Source organism: Rhizophagus irregularis, chromosome 7, assembly GCF_026210795.1.
Source record: "Rhizophagus irregularis chromosome 7, complete sequence".
NCBI classification, from domain to species: Eukaryota; Fungi; Glomeromycota; class Glomeromycetes; order Glomerales; family Glomeraceae; genus Rhizophagus; species Rhizophagus irregularis.
In genome coordinates this window covers 3,958,376-3,977,715 of record NC_089435.1, presented here as the reverse complement: position 1 = coordinate 3,977,715, position 19,340 = coordinate 3,958,376, and the positions used below count along the sequence as shown (strand labels likewise).

Sequence of the window (19,340 nt, the reverse complement as noted above, 5' to 3'; positions counted from 1 at the left end):
CACCCTAAACTTTTACAAAAATTTTCTCCTAAAAAGGTGGTGCTTAAAAACAGAAGAATACGGTAATCTTTTGCAAAATATTTGTTTTTTTTTTCATTTAATGTTTGTTACTGCCACTCAGACTTCTTCCATCCTTGATGTTTCCTCTTGTATACTTCATTCTAAGCTTGCGAATGGTAAAATAACGGCATTTAGTGGTGTGTGACTTTATGATGTCTCAAATATTGTGAGTTCCACCACCACCACCTTCTTCTTTATTATGCAAAAAAGTTACATTTACACATAAGTTTCAAGTGTAAAACAGAAGAAAGATCTTAAGTAGCAATAATAATTCCTTCTTACCAAATATTCTCAACACAAACTGAACTCATCTCAGACATTAGAAGTGGCATCAACTTCAAAAGATCTGGCTTGCAAATTATACTAATGAATGCGTTCACAGAATAGTTCCAGAAATTCGTATTCACCTTATATGGGCCTAATTACGTCAATTCACATATGATCTTATTAAATACTTTCTTAAATTTAATGGTGCAAGACTCTTCAAGATAGCTTCTTTAATGATAAAACTGAACTCTATCAAGATATTCTTGTTATCAACACTGTCTTTATCTATTAGATGCAAGAAAAATAATCAGCAAGATTATTTAAAGTTTATTTATTTATCCTTTATTTATCTAATAATATTAGCTAAATTAGACCAATAAATTCTTTCTGGTAAATCCCACATCCAAAAAATTTTTCAAAAAATAATTTTACAAAAAGTGACTTTGTCACTAAATTACATAAGAAAAAATACATTTTTGCTTGTAAAAATAGAACTTTTGACTTATTGTCTATAATATTCAGAAAAAACCTGGGATTTTTTGAGGAAATATTAGTTTCTTTCTTTTATTTTGCTGACTTGGTAGTAGTATTAAACTCACCACGTTATAGGTATTTTGTTAATTTACAGCAAGGCTTGGCTCACTTATACCGATAAGTTGACTGAACGAAGATATCAGAAATATATTTATTAACATAGTTAATAACAACTTTTATAACTTTTAACATATAAGTTATTCAATTTTCCTTCATTTTTGATGTTAATATTGCCCAAAATGATCGGCATGAAAAAGAGATTATCCATCAATATTATATATCTAAAGGCTGAAAAACTTAAACAGATGACTGGTGCTAATGTGTTATATAATACTTATAAAGGCATGTCATACGCCTTATTAGATTTTAACTCTTTAAAAAAAGATAACACGCAGTTACAAGTATGATTATAGAGAAATATAAATCTCCATATGAAATTACTAGTGACAGGAAAAATGCAAATGTTAAATTTTGTATATTCAAATATCTAATTGCAGTAATACTTACATTACCATTATTTAAAGGGATGAAAACTAAATACTTTAATAGAATAAGGTTTTTATTACTGAAAAAATATCAATTGATAGTTAATTGGTTGTCATCAGAATCATCTAGAAATAATAAAACAACCACCTATATATGGTTTTTAGTTAGACAATCTACTTGGTATTTTAGATTTTATGTACCATATAATATTTGTTTGCATTTAAAGATAGAAGAATATGTTGAAAGTATAAAAAGGAGGTAATACAGAAACCACCTAAAGTTCCATTGGAAAAAGTATTTTTAAAGAAAAGTCTCACACGCCAACAAAGCAAATTTCTTGCCTTTGAGGTAGAAAATCTTATGAATGACCTAGCCTTAAATATAAGAAATCAGTTAATTATCGAGTGATTTATAAAGATTATAAAGAAGCAGAATTAACTCCTGGGACTAAAAAAGCGGAGTTATTTGCTAAACATAAAATCAGAGGGATTAAAAATAATATGAATAAATGGAAGTTTCTTAATAATGGTAAAATAATAACTCATTTTTGACTGTCACATTATATTTAGAAACCTACAGTTGCTATCTTAACAGAACAGTATATTAAATCAAGTGACCTTGCGCTTCTATATAGTAAAGTGAATAGTCATAGTGCTTATAATGAATTAACTGAAAATATCTTTCTCAATCATACTTTTGATGAAGATGATTTCGCCATGATACGAGCATACATCAAATGACTAAAAACAGGCAAAAAAATGGTGCGAATTGCATAAACTATTCGCAAATTTGTATAAACTATTTACAAATAGTATAGGTTAATTCACAAATAGCCAAAAACAGCCAAAAACAGCCAAAAATAGCCATGAATAGCCATGAATAGCCATTGCTTTTCATACCATTTTTTTTGCCAATTTTTAGCATTTTGACCTGTGGAGCATTTACAGATCATAGATATAGTAAATGCAGTAGAAATGATATCATATATGATATGAATCTTATAAATCAATGGTATAATGGGAGTTTTCACAAAAAACGTGATTGAAATTGAGATTGAAATTTAGTATAGAATTTCAATCTTACTAACATATTAAGATTGAAAATTCTATATGAAATCTCAATCTCAATCTCAATCACGTTTTTTATAAAGACTCCCAATAAATCATTACAAATGTTGAAAAGATGTAAGGATTCTAAACATCAATCTAAATGTAATAAATGTAATAATCGTAAATTGTATAATGGTTAATTATTAAGAGTTTACACTTAAAGTGTTTTTTGTATGTCAATTATTATTTCTTTTATCTTTTAGATAGAATTAACTTTATATTTTTCCTGTTTCATCATTTTACACCTGACAGTATTTACATGTAGCTAACAGTAGTTAGAAAGAAAAATACAGTTTACAAGGACCCCAAACAATACATATAACATTGGGATCCAGTTTTGTATAAACTTATTATATAATTTTCCAATAAGTCATATGTTTGATTTTGTATAGCCTGTTAGTAATTTTTCGGTAAATCAGATATGTATTTGTATAACAGTGATAATCTTTAAATCAAGTGAGATTTTTATTTTGTATAATGATACTTGTGTAAATAAATTATAATATATACGTATATAAAAAATTTTTCTTTAAAAAAATTTTAAAAACTTTGTAAATTTACAAATTAGCACATATTAAATACTTTTGTCACAGTTTTTATTACCTGTATTTTGTGAAGATATGGGTATTTTATATAATTCATAATACATTTATTCCTAAATTTTTTCTTTTTACTTTCGTCAAACTTTGGAGTGTAATTTTACCATTTTAGCCAAATGAAATCGACTTTCTTTATTAAGAAAATGTTGTTTAACGATGCCAAAACTACTCGAATCTAAATTTTCATAGTAATTGGAATAATAATTATGGAGTACGCGCATATTTTTATAATTATATTAATTTTAAATTTGCTTTTTTCATTTATTAATTTTGGAGCGTAATTACGGCATTTTAGTCAAATGAAATCGACTTCCTTTATTAAGAGAAAATTGTTCACGGAGGTCAGAATTACCTACACCTAAATATTTATAGTAATCAGAGTAATGCTTATGGAATACGAGCAATTTTCGCACTTTTAATTTTTTTTTAATCATCTGATCAGTACTTCAGAGTGTAATTTCGGCACCTTTATCAAATGAAATCGACTATCTTTATTAATTGAAAGTTGTTCAGCAGGTTCGAAACTACCTAGATTTAAATTTTCGTAATCATTAGTATAATACTTGTGGAAACATTTGTATTTTTCACAACAGTACTAATTTTTGAATTATGATAAGTAAGTTTTTTAAAAATTTTTTTTAAATTATGAATTTTTGAATTGATAAATCATTATTGAAATAATTACATAAATTTAATAAATAAAATAATTTTTGTTTTATATAAACTCAGATTTGAAATTGTATAATTTGAAGTAAAATTTGAACTTATATGATGATTTTGTATAAAGCTTTTAATAAAATTAAGTGTATAAAGTTATATTAAAATTTTTGACCTTAGATCTAAGTTATATATATAATGTTCAGGGTCCTAGTTTACATGCAAGAAGTCACTGGTCAAATTTTTAGGTCTTTCATGACATGTTACCTTTGACCTCAAGGTGACAGGTCGGTCTTTTCCTTCTGAAATTAAATTTATTTAGAATACTTTATTTTATTTTACTTGTAAATATATTGTATTACTTCAACATTATTATCAATAATCATAATCATGCCTTTACAAAGAAAAAAAAAATATTATTAGCTAACTAATATATATTATATAGATATAATAAGAATAAAAAAAAACAGTAACAGAAAATGCAAGAAGTCATTAAAGTCAACTCATCACTTAAAATATCAAAAAAAGGCTAATTTAATTTGATCTCTAAAGATCAGAATGTACCTGAATTTTTTACAAAAAATATTGTTGAAACAATAGATAAGTTGTGTTAGGTATTTTATTTTTATTATTGTTTCTTTTAAAGATATTGTAATTTCTAACTTTATATATTATATATAAGCTTGTTTATAATATGATTATTGCAAATTTCAATTATGATCATTTATCAACTCAATAATTTAGTTTTGATCTCTTCTTAAACTCAAAATTTAATTTCATGAAAAATTACCTATATGAGGTACTTAACCATGCTATTACATATACAGTTCAAACTTAAAATAAAGTTGTCTGTCAAAATAATAAATTTAACAATAAAAAATATCATTTTCATTTCTAAAAAAAAAAGGTATAACATAAAAAGAATATTTGATAGTTATATAAATATGATATAGTATAAGTGTATTATTACTAATATTAAGTATTTGATAATTTTTACTATATTTATTTAAATAGGATAATAAGCAAATTATTCAAATTGTTAAATTAAATCAAATCAAATCAATTCGTCAAATTGAATTAATTTTTATATTGAATCAAATCTCAAATTAAATCAAATCAAATTAATTCAAATCTAAAACTTATCAAACTTTATTTGATTTGAATCAAATCAAATCTAAATCAAATTAAATCAAATCAAATTTTGAATCAAGTTTAAATAATTTGATTTAAAATTTTTAAATTTGATTTGACTGAATCAAACAAATTTGAATTAATTTGATCTGATTTGATTTGTGTAGAACACTAGTTATGATCACTTTTTATTAGTTTATTATAACCTAAAAAAAAATATTATTTTCAAATACCTTTATATTCTTATAAAGTAAGTATACTATTGATTCTATTCAAATCAGCCCAACTTTTATAGTATACGATTAGTTTGTGAATATTTTTTTTTTAAACTAACTTAAAAGTTTTACATTCTGTATAGAAAATTAATTAATGATTGGAAAGAATCTAAAAGATATAGTATTGAGATGGTTATAATTTCAAATACATTTTTAACCATTGTTTAAAATTGTTCAAATTCTTTTTATTGTTAAAGATTTCAGTTAGCTGAATATCAATTGATAGAAAGACTTTTTAAAGAAACAGTTCAAATTCCTTGATTTTATAACTTTATTGCCTATTTGTTAAAATCAATTGAAATTGTAATTGTTGCATATTTTTTCTGACTCTTAATCTTTATAGCAATCACGTTATCTCATTTTTTAATATGCAAAAGAATATCAAGTTGAAATCAAATAGAAAGGATGTTATATAAAGTTATTTGCAGATATTATCCTTTAATACTGATTCATATCCAGTCTATATATGAAGTCGAAATTAAAGCCCAAAAGTAGAAATATTTCGACTTGGGAAGGTCAAAAGTCGAAATTAAAGTCGAAATGGTCGAAATTACATCATAGTCATGTGATTTTTATAATTATAATTTAATATAAAATTTTAAACGTGAATAACTCCGTCAATATTGATGCTACAGATATGAAATACATATCATTGGAATCCTCTCGATGAGCTGAATCCAACCGCGTAAAGATCATAAAAATCGAATCACTGGATGCAGAGATCGTTAACTTTGAATTTTAAAATTATTGTTTACTATAAAAATTATAAGACTATTTAATACCAAATTTTAAACGTGAATAACTCCGTCAATATTAATGCTACAAATATGAAATACATATCATTGGAATCCTCTCGATGAGCTGAATCTAACTGTGTAAAGATCATAAAAATCGAATCACTGGATGCGGAGTTCGTTAACTTTGAATTTTAATATTATTGTTTACTATAAAATTATATGACTATGACATAATTTCGACCATTTTGACTTTTGGAGGGGCTCAAGTCAAAATCATTTCGACCATTTTGACCATTTCGGAGGTCAAAATTAACCAATTTCAGTTTCATGTATAATCCAGTCATAACTGATATAATTTATTTTAATAAAGTATATTATTATTTTTTTAGCTGGTTGAGTCTTGCTATCTGATATATATATTTGTTTACATTCAATTCAATTTTATTACTAAAAAGAGCTAAAAAGGTATTACAATTACTGTCTATATAAAAACCATTTCTACAAAGGTAATTGTACATTATTTTCCTTTTAAAGAATTTTTAGCAGAATTCTTTGTTGAAGAAAACAGTTATATATTTGTTGATTGGTATTTTCCAAAATTTCTATTTCTACCAAAGTCATTTAATCTGATACAGGCATATCATTGCCAGTAGGTTTAATGCTTTGAAATGGGTTAAGTTAATTTACAAGTTGGTCAAGTCAAATCAAGTCAAATTGAAAAATTACAATCAAATTGAATCAAGTTGCATTAAGTTAATAATTTAATAAAATTGAGTCAAATTAGGATCTTGAACATCTCTTATAGAACTTACAACTAACTTTTTGCCAAAAAAAAATCCAATTTGCTATTTTTTTATTTTCAATTTTTTGCGATTATCTCAGCATTCAGTGATCTGATTTATGCAAATTTTTTTTATTTTGTAAAGCTTAATGAGAACTACAAAACAAAAAAAATTCACATAAATTGGATCACTGAATGCTAAGATAATCACAAAAACTGTGATTTTTTTTAAAAAAAATTTAGGCCAATTTGCTAAAAAGTTACTCTCTGAGTTGTATATATAATATCTGGGATTCTGTTAAATTGAAAATTATAGAATTTTCTTTTTTAGAAATTATGTTATATAAAATTCAAAATGAAAAATCTTTAAAATTTACAAAAGCGGATTTTTGTAAAATAGCTATTACCAAAAAAGAAAATAATTAGTATAGCTGAAGAAAATTAAGTGATTTAACTTAACTTGATTTAACTCAGTTTAATTGGCACTTGATTCAACTCAATTCAGTTTAACTGGCTAATTCAATTTAAATTGAGTTAAGTTTATATTTTTATAATTTTAACTCAACTCAATTCAATTTGATTTAACACAAATTGAATTAAGTTTACATATAACTCAACTTGACTCAATTTATTCAGAGTACTAAGTGAGTTTTATTGATATCAACTGTTCTTAGCAATGAGTTTTTTCTTTTATAACTGTTTTGTAATCTTTAAAAGTGGAGATAATAAATAACAGGTAGGTGAAGTAAGTATTATTTATTATACATGCCATCAAAATTATTTTGGGCTGCTGTAATTATAAGTAAAATCCAAAATTCAATTATGACATCCCAAATTATTTTGGCATTTTATATAATAAATTATATATAAACTGAATGAATTATGACATCCCAAATTATAATTATGGTATTCCAAAATAATTTGAGCAGCATGTATATCATTTATGATACCAAGTTCCTTAAATTTGTCCTTATAGAATTTTATCATTTTACTGAAACTTTTATATTTTACAGGTGGTAAGATAGAAACCCGCCTACTATTAAGATAGGTTATCTTGTGACTTAAGGTAAGGTTTAAATATAAAACTTTTTGAAGATCCTACTATAAAATGAAATTTTATGTTACATTGTTATTATTTTTTTCCTTTTTAGTCAATTAACCAATAGAATTTAAGCAAATCCTAAGGTAAGGTTTCATATGAAAGTGAAATTCTACTGGTAACATATTTTAGTAGTAGGCGGAGTCCTGGTAAGACATTCTTAATATATTTGTTAATAGTAGTTGAATGTGTTTATTGAAGTCTTTTAAAGGTAGCAATAGTATATTATAAAAGAATCTTTCTGTATTTTTTTATATTGAGTAAATTATTTAACTTTACTATACTCAAATCTTTTTTATTAAATGTCATTTTTAAGCTATAAAATTATATAAAAAATAAAATTATTTTTTACTAAAAAAAATGGATATAATGATTGTTAGAAAGAGTTCCAATAAAATAAAAAATATTTTTTTTTAAAGTAAATTTATTTTTTAACTTAAGTAAAATTTGATATTTCTTAAATAATATTTTTTACCTTTTTTAAAATATTAAGTAAATTTATAGAACAGGTAAAATTATCTATAAATTATAATTTAAAGACTAGTATACAAAATTTTAAGTTTTTAAATTATAGAAATAATAAATAGTAGTATAAATTATATAAAATCAACCATAATTTTAAGAACTTTTTTTTTTTATCAAAAGTTACATTATTTTTATTTGAATATTTTCTATTAATAAATATTTAATAAGTATTTTAAAATATTTTATAATGATGAATTAATGATGTTATTTTAATATATTAAATTCAAGAGGATAAGAAATTTCTTTTTCTTTATATTATTTTTAAAATAGTATAATTTCAAAATAGCAAAGAATTTTAATTTCATGTAATATAAACATCTTTGATTGTATGACAATAAATGAAAAATTGCAAAATTTTCTTTAAGAATATAAAAGCAAATAATTACCACATTTACTTCCATTTAAAAATTCAAATCTAGATACTTACAAAATTGGGATCTTTGCAGTAGAAAAGGATAAAACTGCTAGGAAAATAAAAAATGAATTAATGTTAAATCTGGATTTATTCAAACCTAAAAATCATATTTGACATATAAACATAAATTTAACTTTTTCTGACAGCCTTATCTCTTTTTATTGTAAAGACTCCAGATATTTAAATTAATTTATTTGATCTTTATTGATTAAATTTTAATAAATGTAAATTTACAAGAAAAATGGGGTTTTCTTATAATTTTTATATAAGTAAATTACAATTTTTACTTCTTTTATTAAAAATTTTCAAATTTCAATGTATTTACAATTTAAAAATTTTTTTAAATTTTTAACAAGTATTTTAACTCCGACCGAATTATAATTTTGGCAGAATTGTGACAATCACCACTTAGCAAATAGCAATACTCTTTAATAAATATCAAATTTTCTTATTTTTCTATACTTTTTAACAATAAATATGAAGATATTCTTTGAAAATAAAAAATCTTTCAATATGTTCGTAAAAGACATTTAATTTAAACGATTGTTTGTAAAATGTCACAATACTAATTCTGATTTTTCACAATATCCATATGCAGATCCATCTCACGGTTTTGCTAGAGCGAAGTGGTGTGACGCAATGTCATTCCCAAATACTATATAAACATTATTTCTTTTTCACATTCTTCAGCATCAACTTCATGAATAATGAATTATTATGTCCAGTTCGTCTTTATTGTTTATTTGCCAAATAATTTATGAGTTTAATAATTTATAATGGGTTCTATTAATTTGTTTAATATTTAATTAGTTCGCTCCTTACCGAAAAATCGATAAGCCATTCTCGCAGCTTCTTCCATCGCATTTGATTTTGTGTAACATATCTTGTTTGACATAAAATTAAAATCCTTTCCTCGAATACTACATTTAAATCCACCTTCAACATCTTCAATATTGTAAGTAGGCTTCTCCCATTTTTTTGCTTGACAAATTTCATGCAAAAGACTTACATATTTTTTGTATATGAACGATTTCTTGCGAATCTGCATCGGTTCGCTGTTGCAAGGAGGTGGAGGCAAGTATGGATGATATCCGTGACTCCTCACTATTTTCAGAATCAAATCGCGAAAGCCTTCTTGCTTCGGCTCGGCTTCCAAAAGAACGCGTGAATAATATACGTCGTCTATCTCATCGATTTCCATATCAACAGCTTCTTCGTTACCCTCATTCAATACTGTCCAAGATTCGGATATTGAAGTTTGTTGATTATGGCTTTGTTTTTGGAGGTAATATTCCGTAAATGCGCTTGCAAATGGTGATCCCAATTCCGATGATATATAAGTAGAGCCAGGTGCATTTTGTGATGGACATACTGTTGGACGAAAGTAATTACTATGAAACCCATATTTTCCATTTTGTGCTTTCCTTGTATCGAGTTCACGTTGTTCTTTGTAGCAGAAATCAGAGAATAAGGCTATAAATCCCTTTTCTGCAACGTGATCCTTTGATTTTGGTACGTGTAAAAAGGACCTGTTGGGCTTGAATTCACGAGAGCCTACGCGAAGATCGAATTTGTAACGACCTCTCTCATCAAGATTCTCGTGATATATGGGGAAACCAAGTTTATGGTATTGACAAAACTCGAGTAATAGAACTACAGGTCTTTTCTGTGGGAATTGATTCAATGTTCTTTGGTACCACCTGATCGAAGGTAAAACTTCGCTCTCTCCGACTTTCCCTTTTTTTCGAGGTAATTGTACTGCATTTAAAGTTGCTTGAGTAATCTCCTTCACCAACTTTGCAGGTAAATTATCAATTAGGTACTTCACAGCTTTACGAGTTGCATAGTGTTTTGCCATCTGCTTATTTTGTTGGTAATCTTTACCCTTAAATGTCTTGCCATTGTACTCCAATTTGCAACAAAAGTCGTTCTTTTCATTTGTTATAAAAGTATAAATCGGAGGTTTAGTCTTAGTTTTTTGAGATAGAACATTAATAAACACAACGGGATTCATATTCTTGAAGTTTTTGTTTAAACTATCCAAGTCAAATTTTCTAAAGGAATTGTATGGCATTTTTCGGTAGGAAAGGTTCTTAACGAAAAAACGCGCAATTGTAATATTAAACGTGTGACGATTTGATTTTCATGTGATCTCGCGAATATGGCTGTTCTCGAAAAGATCTAATAATTCTGGAAACTCATTTTTGCATTGGAATATCAAATACGTGACCAGATTCATTAATGTGTGTTCTTTAGAAGGGAAAATTCTAAGTTTGATTATAATCGTTGAATCGTTGAAACGGATTTTTTTTCCGGAAAATTTTAAGATCAAAAAACGACAAAAATCTTCTTTTGTAATTATCACATTTTTTTTATTAAGTAGAAAATTTTTAACGCGAAAAAAGCCAAAATATTTTAATGTTACACGAAAAGCTTATTTGAATGAATAAATGCCAAAATCTATATCAGGATTAAAAATTACATTCTATTATTCTATTAAATGTTATTAAATGCTATATTGTATTAACACTGACTGAAATTTTTACAAAAAGAACGCGTTCTAGTGTTATTGCGAAAAAATTCACAACTTCACAACTATTTTAAGCTAGCCCATGAAAATTTAAGAGTATTTATATAGCAGTTCAGAACTTCAAGTATAGGTGTAGGCTTGAATGCTTTAGTTAAGTAAAATAAGCAAAAAAACTGAAAGTTATTCAGCAAATATTAAAATATTTATATATATTTTTTTAACGGGTTTAAAACGTAAAAGGGAAAAAAATAGAGTTATTATGACTGAGTCTAGCGGGTTAAGAAGGCCGTTTCACTAGCCACGTGATTGGAAGAACGAAGTAGTCTGATGTGATGATGTCTATTCATCACCCAACCTTGATTCTACATTAATGACTCATTTTGATCAGTTGTGTTAACTTACAACGTGCAAAATTACTCGATTTTATCAATGTGAGAAAATATATATATACACACATACATTTTCCTAATCGCTGCGCCATTGTACTTTTCAACGATGACATCTTCGAACACGATTACAAGTTCTTGGGCTTCATTGTCTGATAGAGATCAAGATGAATTTGACGCGGAAGAAGACATTGAAGAAGAAGCAAAGAAGGTCTAAATTTTATTTATTTACTTCTTTCCTTAGTACTTTGTTTAACCAAATTATCAAACTCAAAAACGGATTCTTCGCGGCAGCTTATGACTAGCAATAGAGATGCTGTTTTATTTGTAATCGATGCATCTTCCTCAATGCTAAGAGCAAATCAATCTGATGAAGCTACAGAGATTCCGTTTCGTTCAGCAGTTCAATGTGCTTCAGAAGTAATGACTTCTAAACTTATATCCGATACTACTACTGATCTTATTGGTGTAGTGTTTATGGGAACGGTATTTATAATATCTTATTTTATTTTTGATCTATAAATAATACAATATATCTGAACATAATGGTTAATTCTATAGCAAAAATCATCAAATACACTTCAAAAAGAACATATCTATGTTCTCCATAGTCTTGATTCGCCTGATATTCAGAGAGTTAAAGAATTAAACTATATTGCATCAGGTAAATTAAACAATATAATTTCATATATTCGTGTTATCAAGCATCTTTTATTAATTTTTTTAAAAAAATAGGTGATGTTGATTTCGATAATGAATATGGTAGTACCGATGATGAATATCCAATTGGCGATGTATTTTGGGTTTGCAGTGAATTATTCAATAAAGAGTTAGTTATTATACGTAGTTTTATTTATATATTTCTTTTTGATTTTATTAATTTCACTGCATTTAACTTTTCAGGACTTCTAAGACTCTAAAAACAAAAAGGATATTCTTGATTACTGATCAAGATAACCCTCATGTGTCAAATTCAGTTTTATACAGCACTGCGATAACTCGCGCAAGAGTTTGTATATTTTTAATATTTAATATGTCCTTCTTTGAAGATTTCTCTTAAAATTTTGAAATTTCCATAAACCTTGAAGGATTTGACCGAATCTGGTATCCAAATCAATCTGTTCAGCTTAAATAAACCGGATCATCCTTTTGACTTTAATGCATTCTATTCGGTGAATATCAACATTTTTACATGTGTTATTTCGTTCATATTTAACTGATCAGTATGAGTTCTAGGAAATTATTCACAGTGATGAATTGGATGAGATTCCCCACTACAGTGCACAAAAAAATTTCGATAGTCTTATTTCTCAAATAATGGCTAAAGAATCACCAAGAAGATCTTTGTTCTCGATTCCATTTCGCCTATTTGGAGGGGATGAGGGAATACCTGAACTTACCATTGGTGTTAAAGGGTATTGCTTTCAATTTTTTCATCCAATGTTGAATTGTTACTGGTCTCATTATTTTAGGTTAACTTTATAGATATGCTATGATCATTGAGAAAAAGAAACCGGCGCCAAGAATGATACACATGAGATCAGAAACAACAAGACTTGCCGAATCTAGAACAAAATACGTTTGTATGGTAAATATCTTTTTTTTTTCAAGAATGGTATAAATCAGTGCTAATTATTAATTATAAAAACAATTTGTCAGGATACAGTTCAAGAATTGATGCCTGACGATATAAAATATTGCTATGAATACGGAGGCGAAAAGGTTAATAGTTATGACTTGTTTTATATCGACAAAGAAAAAACTGATTTTTTTTTCCAATTTTTACATAGATAGCATTCACCAAAGCTGAAGTTGCTGAATTAAGAAGATTCGGCCAAAAGGGTATATCATCATATATACTCATTACCATAAATATATTCTATTTTAATTATTCGATTTAAACGATTAGGTCTTAATCTTATCGGGTTTAAGCCTTCGAATGCTGCTAAATTTCATTATAATGTTGAACATGCATTGTTTTTATATCCTGATGAAGGAGTAAGTTTGGTATTTTATTGTAAATAATTAAAATCTTCACCAATTCACTTCCTATTGATTTTATTGTAGCAATTTGAAGGTAGCAGAAGAACATTTGCGGCATTACATAAAAAAATGCTAGAAATGAGCAAAGTGGCTATATGTTATCTTGTCAAACGGGATAACTCTCTCCCCTCTTTTGTCGTACTAGAAGCCCAAGTAATTCAACTTAAACATCAATGAATATTTTTTTTTTACATTACAAACATAATAATATTATCCTTGTTTGATTTAGGCTGAAAAATTAGATGAAGATAAACGACAGATATTTCCCCCGGGATTTAACATGATACCCCTCCCGTTTGCTGATGATATCAGGCCACTTCCGCCCCACGCTGAAATTACACCTGGTGAGATGAGATTTTTTTAAAAAAAATGTTAACGATCATGAATGGAAATTTTATTAAATAATTTACGATTTATGCAGCTCCTGATGAGATGATTGATATCCTAAAGCCAATTGTTGATAAACTACATATGAAAGGCGGATTTGATCCCAATAAATTCAATAATCCCGGTAAGTATTTTTACATATATTTTTTTATTCCTTAACTATCAACTGCTTGTCTGATGTGTTATTTTGTATGCAGAATTGGGACGTTTCTACGATGTATTGCAAGCTCTGGCATTTGATAAGGAAGTTCCACTGGGCGTTGAGGATTTGACAAATCCAAAATATACAACGATAAATAAGGTTTCTTTATATATATATATCTTTTTATTGTAGTATCACGTTTCACATATTAATGTAAATTCTTCATAAAAGCGTGTTGGATCGATTATTGAGGCATTTAATGACGAGTCAGATCGACAGAGTGTAGAATTGCTTGCCAACCGAATGACCATTCAATCTAAAAAAACATCAACAACTCGTGGAACTCGCGGAACTCGCGGAACTACTCGTGGATCTGGTTCATCTGATTCTATAGATATAAAATCATTGTGGGAACAAGACAAGGTATTCAATACTTTCTTTTTTTAAAATGAAATTATTATAATGTAAAGATGAAATACTAATTTTTTTTTTACAATGTTTAGCTTAAAACGGTTTGTGGATTAAATATCTAATAAGTAATTTTAATTTATTGTATCCATTTCTGATTTATATTATTTTTAATAGGCCACAGTAGATCAATTAAAAACATATGTTCAGACCACTGGAGCAAAGCCTGCTCGTTTGAAAGCTGATTTAATTAATCAAGTTGAAGAATATTTATCATCTAAATCATCTAATTAATATTCGTCCACATGTTTCTTAAAAAAATAACCTTTCATTTATTTTAAATCCAAGCTATAATATGAAGTAGATTATTAATACAACGTAGTAATAATAAAGATAAAAGCCCAATTATGAATTCTGGAATTAAATTACGTATCTCCAATATTGAATATAAAAGTGTAATATACTAAAGACGATTAGTTACATATATTCATTTATTATATCAATTCAAAAAAAGAATTGATCAACAATTAAAAGGGCGTCGCCTCCAGTAATTCAAATCTCAAAGTGTTTACAATCCTGCTTCAGCAATGGTATCCAACTCTTTGTGAAACCTACAAATTCTTCGAACATGAGCAAAAAATATGATAAATATTTAGCCAATCAGCGTAACTCTATGTTTTAAGGCGATCTATTATAATAACAATAAACTTTTTATTAGTCAGTACTCAGTATCTAGACTCTAGTGCTAAGTGCTAACCTACGAATTCGCTAAAACCACCCTTCGTAATATGAAAAAAGATACTCGATGGAAAGTCACGTGTATTAATTATAGATTTGTTGTAACACAACGAAAATAATTTTATTCATACCTTTTTTAGACAGATCGCCATTACCTGGATCATATATTCAAAAAACAGTATACAGTATTCTTATTGCAATCATGGCTACCTTCGATGAATTATCTAGCAAAATTGAACAAGTAGTATTTAAATGCCTATCTGATTCACAAGAGGAGACAGAAGATAATATTAGAAACTTACTGGCTCCTCTTGTTAACAATAAAGAGACTCTTGAATTACGTAAATTAACTCTAGAACATGTAATTAAAAAAATAGCAATGAGATATTCAGTGTGTAGTTTTTATCTAATTATTATTATTATTATTATTTTGTCTCGATATTATGTTTGATTTATTAAAGCTATATGCTTTTATTTTATATATAGGCGCTTCAACCTAAAGAGTTAATACCAAACGCTTTTAAACTTTTGGATTTAGTATTAAGATGTCATGAAGTAGACAAAGGTGATGATATACTGTAAATGTGTTAGTTAAAATTCTTTCTTGAAACTTATTTTGTTTACTAACTTCTGTTTTAAATTAATAGAATTATGTGAGCCTACTTTGACTCTAACTGTTCTAGAAGAACTTTTAGAAACCCAACCAATGGAAGTTTGTGAAACATTATATCAATTCTTGGAGACAAATAAACAAAGATTGCTAGTGGTAAGATGAATTGATTTTATATGATTATTAGACTTTATTGAAGATATCTTAAAAAATGACTTTTTCCTCTGACCGTTATAGGATTTAAAACCGACACAAGGCAAAGGATTGGTTCTTTTAAGGCTGTCTAATGAGCTTATTCGCAGAGCATCAAAATCTAACCACAATGCATTCCGTGGAAGAGTCTTAATATTTTTATCAAATTCCTATGCTCTTGGTGAACGATCTGGTAGACTTTACATATATTTTATTCTTAAATTTATACTAATATGAATAATATGAAACCTTTAATTAATATTTCTTTCTGTCATTGATTATCAGGTGTAAATGTTCGTGGAGAATGTAATGTTGAAAACGTAACTAGCTACAATGCATCGCAGGAGGGTAAACGACTTATTATTTATTACTTAACTTTGAGCAACAGACACGTAATAGTAACATATTAACGAAATCTAGGTGAAAAGGCTGAATTTTATAAAACCTTTTGGAATCTTCAGACTTATTTTAATAATCCACCTAAAATTTTCGATGGGAATAATTTAAATGTAGTTCTCGAAGTAAGAATTTTTTTTTTTGTTATTATTTATATTAATTATATTAATTGATCTGTTATAAATATAATGTGCTATTTCAATAATGAAGAAAATGGACATAGTCTTAAGCCAATTCAGTGAAATTGTGACCAATGAAAAAGAAAAGGCCGTTGTAGAAAATAAAGTAAATTCTATGGAAATTGATGGCGATGGTGATATTTTGATGTCAAAGAATGGAAATAACTATAATATTTCAACTAAACGAAAACATAATGAGACTGAAGATAGTTTAGAAGAAACAATAAGTTCTTCAAAAGATTATGTCAAATATTTTCCCAAATATTTGACTAGTTATGCATTGTTTGACAAGGAGGTCCGTATTTTTTTTTACCTAAAAAAAATGAAAACCTATTAAAATTGATAGTAATATAAATTGATTTTTTACTTATTAATTTAAAAACAGATATCAGATCCAAATTTCCGTCGTATAGTCCTATTTCAATTTCTTATAATATTGCAATATTTTACAGGTTTTTATGCTGAAGAACGCGCTCGTATTGAAGAAACAAGAGCAAAATACAATAATGCGAATGCTGTACAACTCCCTAATTTCACAATAACCGAACAACAGGTAAAGTTCTTATTGACATTTTTGAATAAATTGATCATATATATTCATAATCTTTTATTTTAGCAAAAGATAATACAAGAAACTTGGAATAGAATAATCAAATTGAGTACTTTAGAAGGAAGTAAATTCACTACTACGTTACTACACATACTTAATATGGAAAAAAGATGGAACCATTGGAAGTTTGGTCAAAATTGCGAAAGTGTGGCAAAAAAATTTATTGAAAAATTATCTGATGACGATAGGCAACCAAAGCCCCTCTCTAAGTTTGATGCAGCACGAGAAAAGAGGATGAAATTGTGTAAGAATTTGGAACCTATGAAATGGAAAATGGGCACTCCACATCTGACCAAGCTTTGGACAAATACAATGAAAGTTAGTGATGATAACATATTATCTGATTCAACCAGAAAGAGGACTGCACCTACTTTTCAAGAAGTTTACCAGAAAATTAAAGATGATGGTTATCCAGTAAGTTAATATTGAAGTGTTGTAACCTTATCTAAATTATTAGATTTAATAATTATACCTTTATTTTATAGCCGGAAAATGGTATGACATTTGATGAAAACGACTATGATGAGTTTAGTAAAGAAGAAAAAGAAAAGGGCTGGGTAATCAAAATTATCATTTTTTACATTAAACATCAATTATTTATTTTTAATAATTATTTTGTGTTATATATATTATCATAGATGCAAAAATGGTTCGCTTTGCGAGCTGCCAGGGATAATTACTTGTTACATTTTAATAAGCCAGCCAAAAAAGATGCTAAAGAGCTGAAAGACCCGAAAGTTGCTAGTGCGTTGAAAGAAGCAGAAGACAGCAAAGATGAAATTGCCGTCTTGAATATTCTAATTACCGAAAATCCGACATGTAGCAGTGGTACCAGTAGTAAGAAGCAACCACTGGCTGATCCTGATAATACACATGATCATAAAAATGGTGTAAATGAACAGAAGAACAGTGAATATAAAAATGGAGAGTATAAGAATGGAGATCATAACAATCCTCATGTAGAACAAAAAAATGGAGAACAAAAAAACGGAGAACAGAAAAATGGAGAACAAAAAAACGGCGACACGAAGAATGACGACAATAAGTAATAAACATTGAAAAAAAAAGAATTATTTATTTTTTAAGGCAAAGACTATGATTCTTTAGAACTTTATTAATTATGTAATAATTTTTCTATAATATACAGTACATATCTGATATACCGATTTTTAGCAAAATAATAATAATAATTAAAAAAGACCGATGAGCAATAAATTTATTCGGCCGAAAGATATACAGTTAGATCGTTTCAACATTCCTGCAGCTGTAAAGTTTATACAACAGGAAAAAGTATACTTTTTAATCTATAAATTACTAAAACAATTCTTTTATTTCTGACTCGGAATTGGCTAGTTATTAGAATATTTATAATAATAAAGAGATAACGAATGACGTATCCCGCCGCCAGTGGTTTACCTAAAAATTCTCATCTATTTTTACATAATGAATATCAAGAGTCACATATTTTAATACTATTTTTCATCACAATAATGTCTAAAAGACGTTCGACTTGAAAATAAGTTTTAAAGAATTATTTACATGTATTGGATTCCGTTTATGATACTCTGCACAAGTCCACAATAATGGTTTGTTGGCATTGATATACTTTTCCTTTTTGCATATTCTATATTATGTTTTAAGCCACGTTTTGCAAAGTAAAGAAACTATCTATTTACATTAGTGAAATGTTGACATTTCCATTTCAAAGATAATTTGCTAATATATTTTCCGATAAACATAATCTCCTTTATCACAATTTATAACTGAGTATCTCCATTTTGTACATAAGAACGATCAGTTGTTAACTATGAGACTGCAATTTATGCATTATATTTGGTTTCATTTTCGAACTATATTATTTTCCAGTTTTTCTTAAATAAATGGTAAAAGATCCGAGGTTTATCGATCAGATAAAGTTGAGTGGAAAAATAACGATGTTTATTATTTGCACTATGAGACTTTTATTTCGGTTGGAAGTTAAAAATAGGTATAAAAGACTGTGAAACTTATTTATGATGAAATTTTAATGTTAATTAATAGGGCT

The 19,340-nt window shown here is 27.1% G+C and overlaps 3 protein-coding genes across 3 annotated transcripts; 2 read left to right on the top strand and 1 right to left on the bottom strand.

The window, feature by feature from the left end:
- Nucleotides 1-9,377: 9,377 nt before the first annotated feature.
- OCT59_027620 (uncharacterized protein) lies at nucleotides 9,378-10,689 on the bottom strand (the record flags this gene model as incomplete). Its single annotated transcript, XM_066137113.1, has 1 exon — nucleotides 9,378-10,689. The coding sequence occupies one exon, from the start codon at nucleotides 10,687-10,689 to the stop codon at nucleotides 9,478-9,480; it is 1,212 nt and encodes a 403-aa protein (XP_065993532.1). The 3' UTR covers nucleotides 9,378-9,477.
- Nucleotides 10,690-11,700: 1,011 nt separating this feature from the next.
- OCT59_027619 (uncharacterized protein) lies at nucleotides 11,701-14,991 on the top strand (the record flags this gene model as incomplete). Its single annotated transcript, XM_066137112.1, has 18 exons — nucleotides 11,701-11,802; nucleotides 11,886-12,077; nucleotides 12,153-12,255; nucleotides 12,327-12,420; nucleotides 12,495-12,600; nucleotides 12,680-12,763; nucleotides 12,828-13,006; nucleotides 13,077-13,179; nucleotides 13,251-13,313; nucleotides 13,382-13,433; nucleotides 13,501-13,589; nucleotides 13,659-13,787; nucleotides 13,864-13,978; nucleotides 14,056-14,145; nucleotides 14,219-14,322; nucleotides 14,395-14,586; nucleotides 14,667-14,675; nucleotides 14,749-14,991. The coding sequence occupies 18 exons, from the start codon at nucleotides 11,701-11,703 to the stop codon at nucleotides 14,863-14,865; spliced, it is 1,923 nt and encodes a 640-aa protein (XP_065993531.1). The 3' UTR covers nucleotides 14,866-14,991.
- A 520-nt stretch (nucleotides 14,992-15,511) lies between these two features.
- Nucleotides 15,512-19,229, top strand: OCT59_027618 (uncharacterized protein; the record flags this gene model as incomplete). The annotated part of the gene is made up of 11 exons (XM_025326691.2): nucleotides 15,512-15,700; nucleotides 15,796-15,874; nucleotides 15,957-16,075; nucleotides 16,157-16,304; nucleotides 16,397-16,459; nucleotides 16,532-16,632; nucleotides 16,718-16,981; nucleotides 17,072-17,239; nucleotides 17,303-17,710; nucleotides 17,782-17,853; nucleotides 17,935-19,229. 11 exons carry the CDS (start codon nucleotides 15,512-15,514, stop codon nucleotides 18,343-18,345), a joined length of 2,022 nt encoding a protein of 673 aa, XP_025174912.1. The 3' UTR covers nucleotides 18,346-19,229.
- Nucleotides 19,230-19,340: the final 111 nt, after the last annotated feature.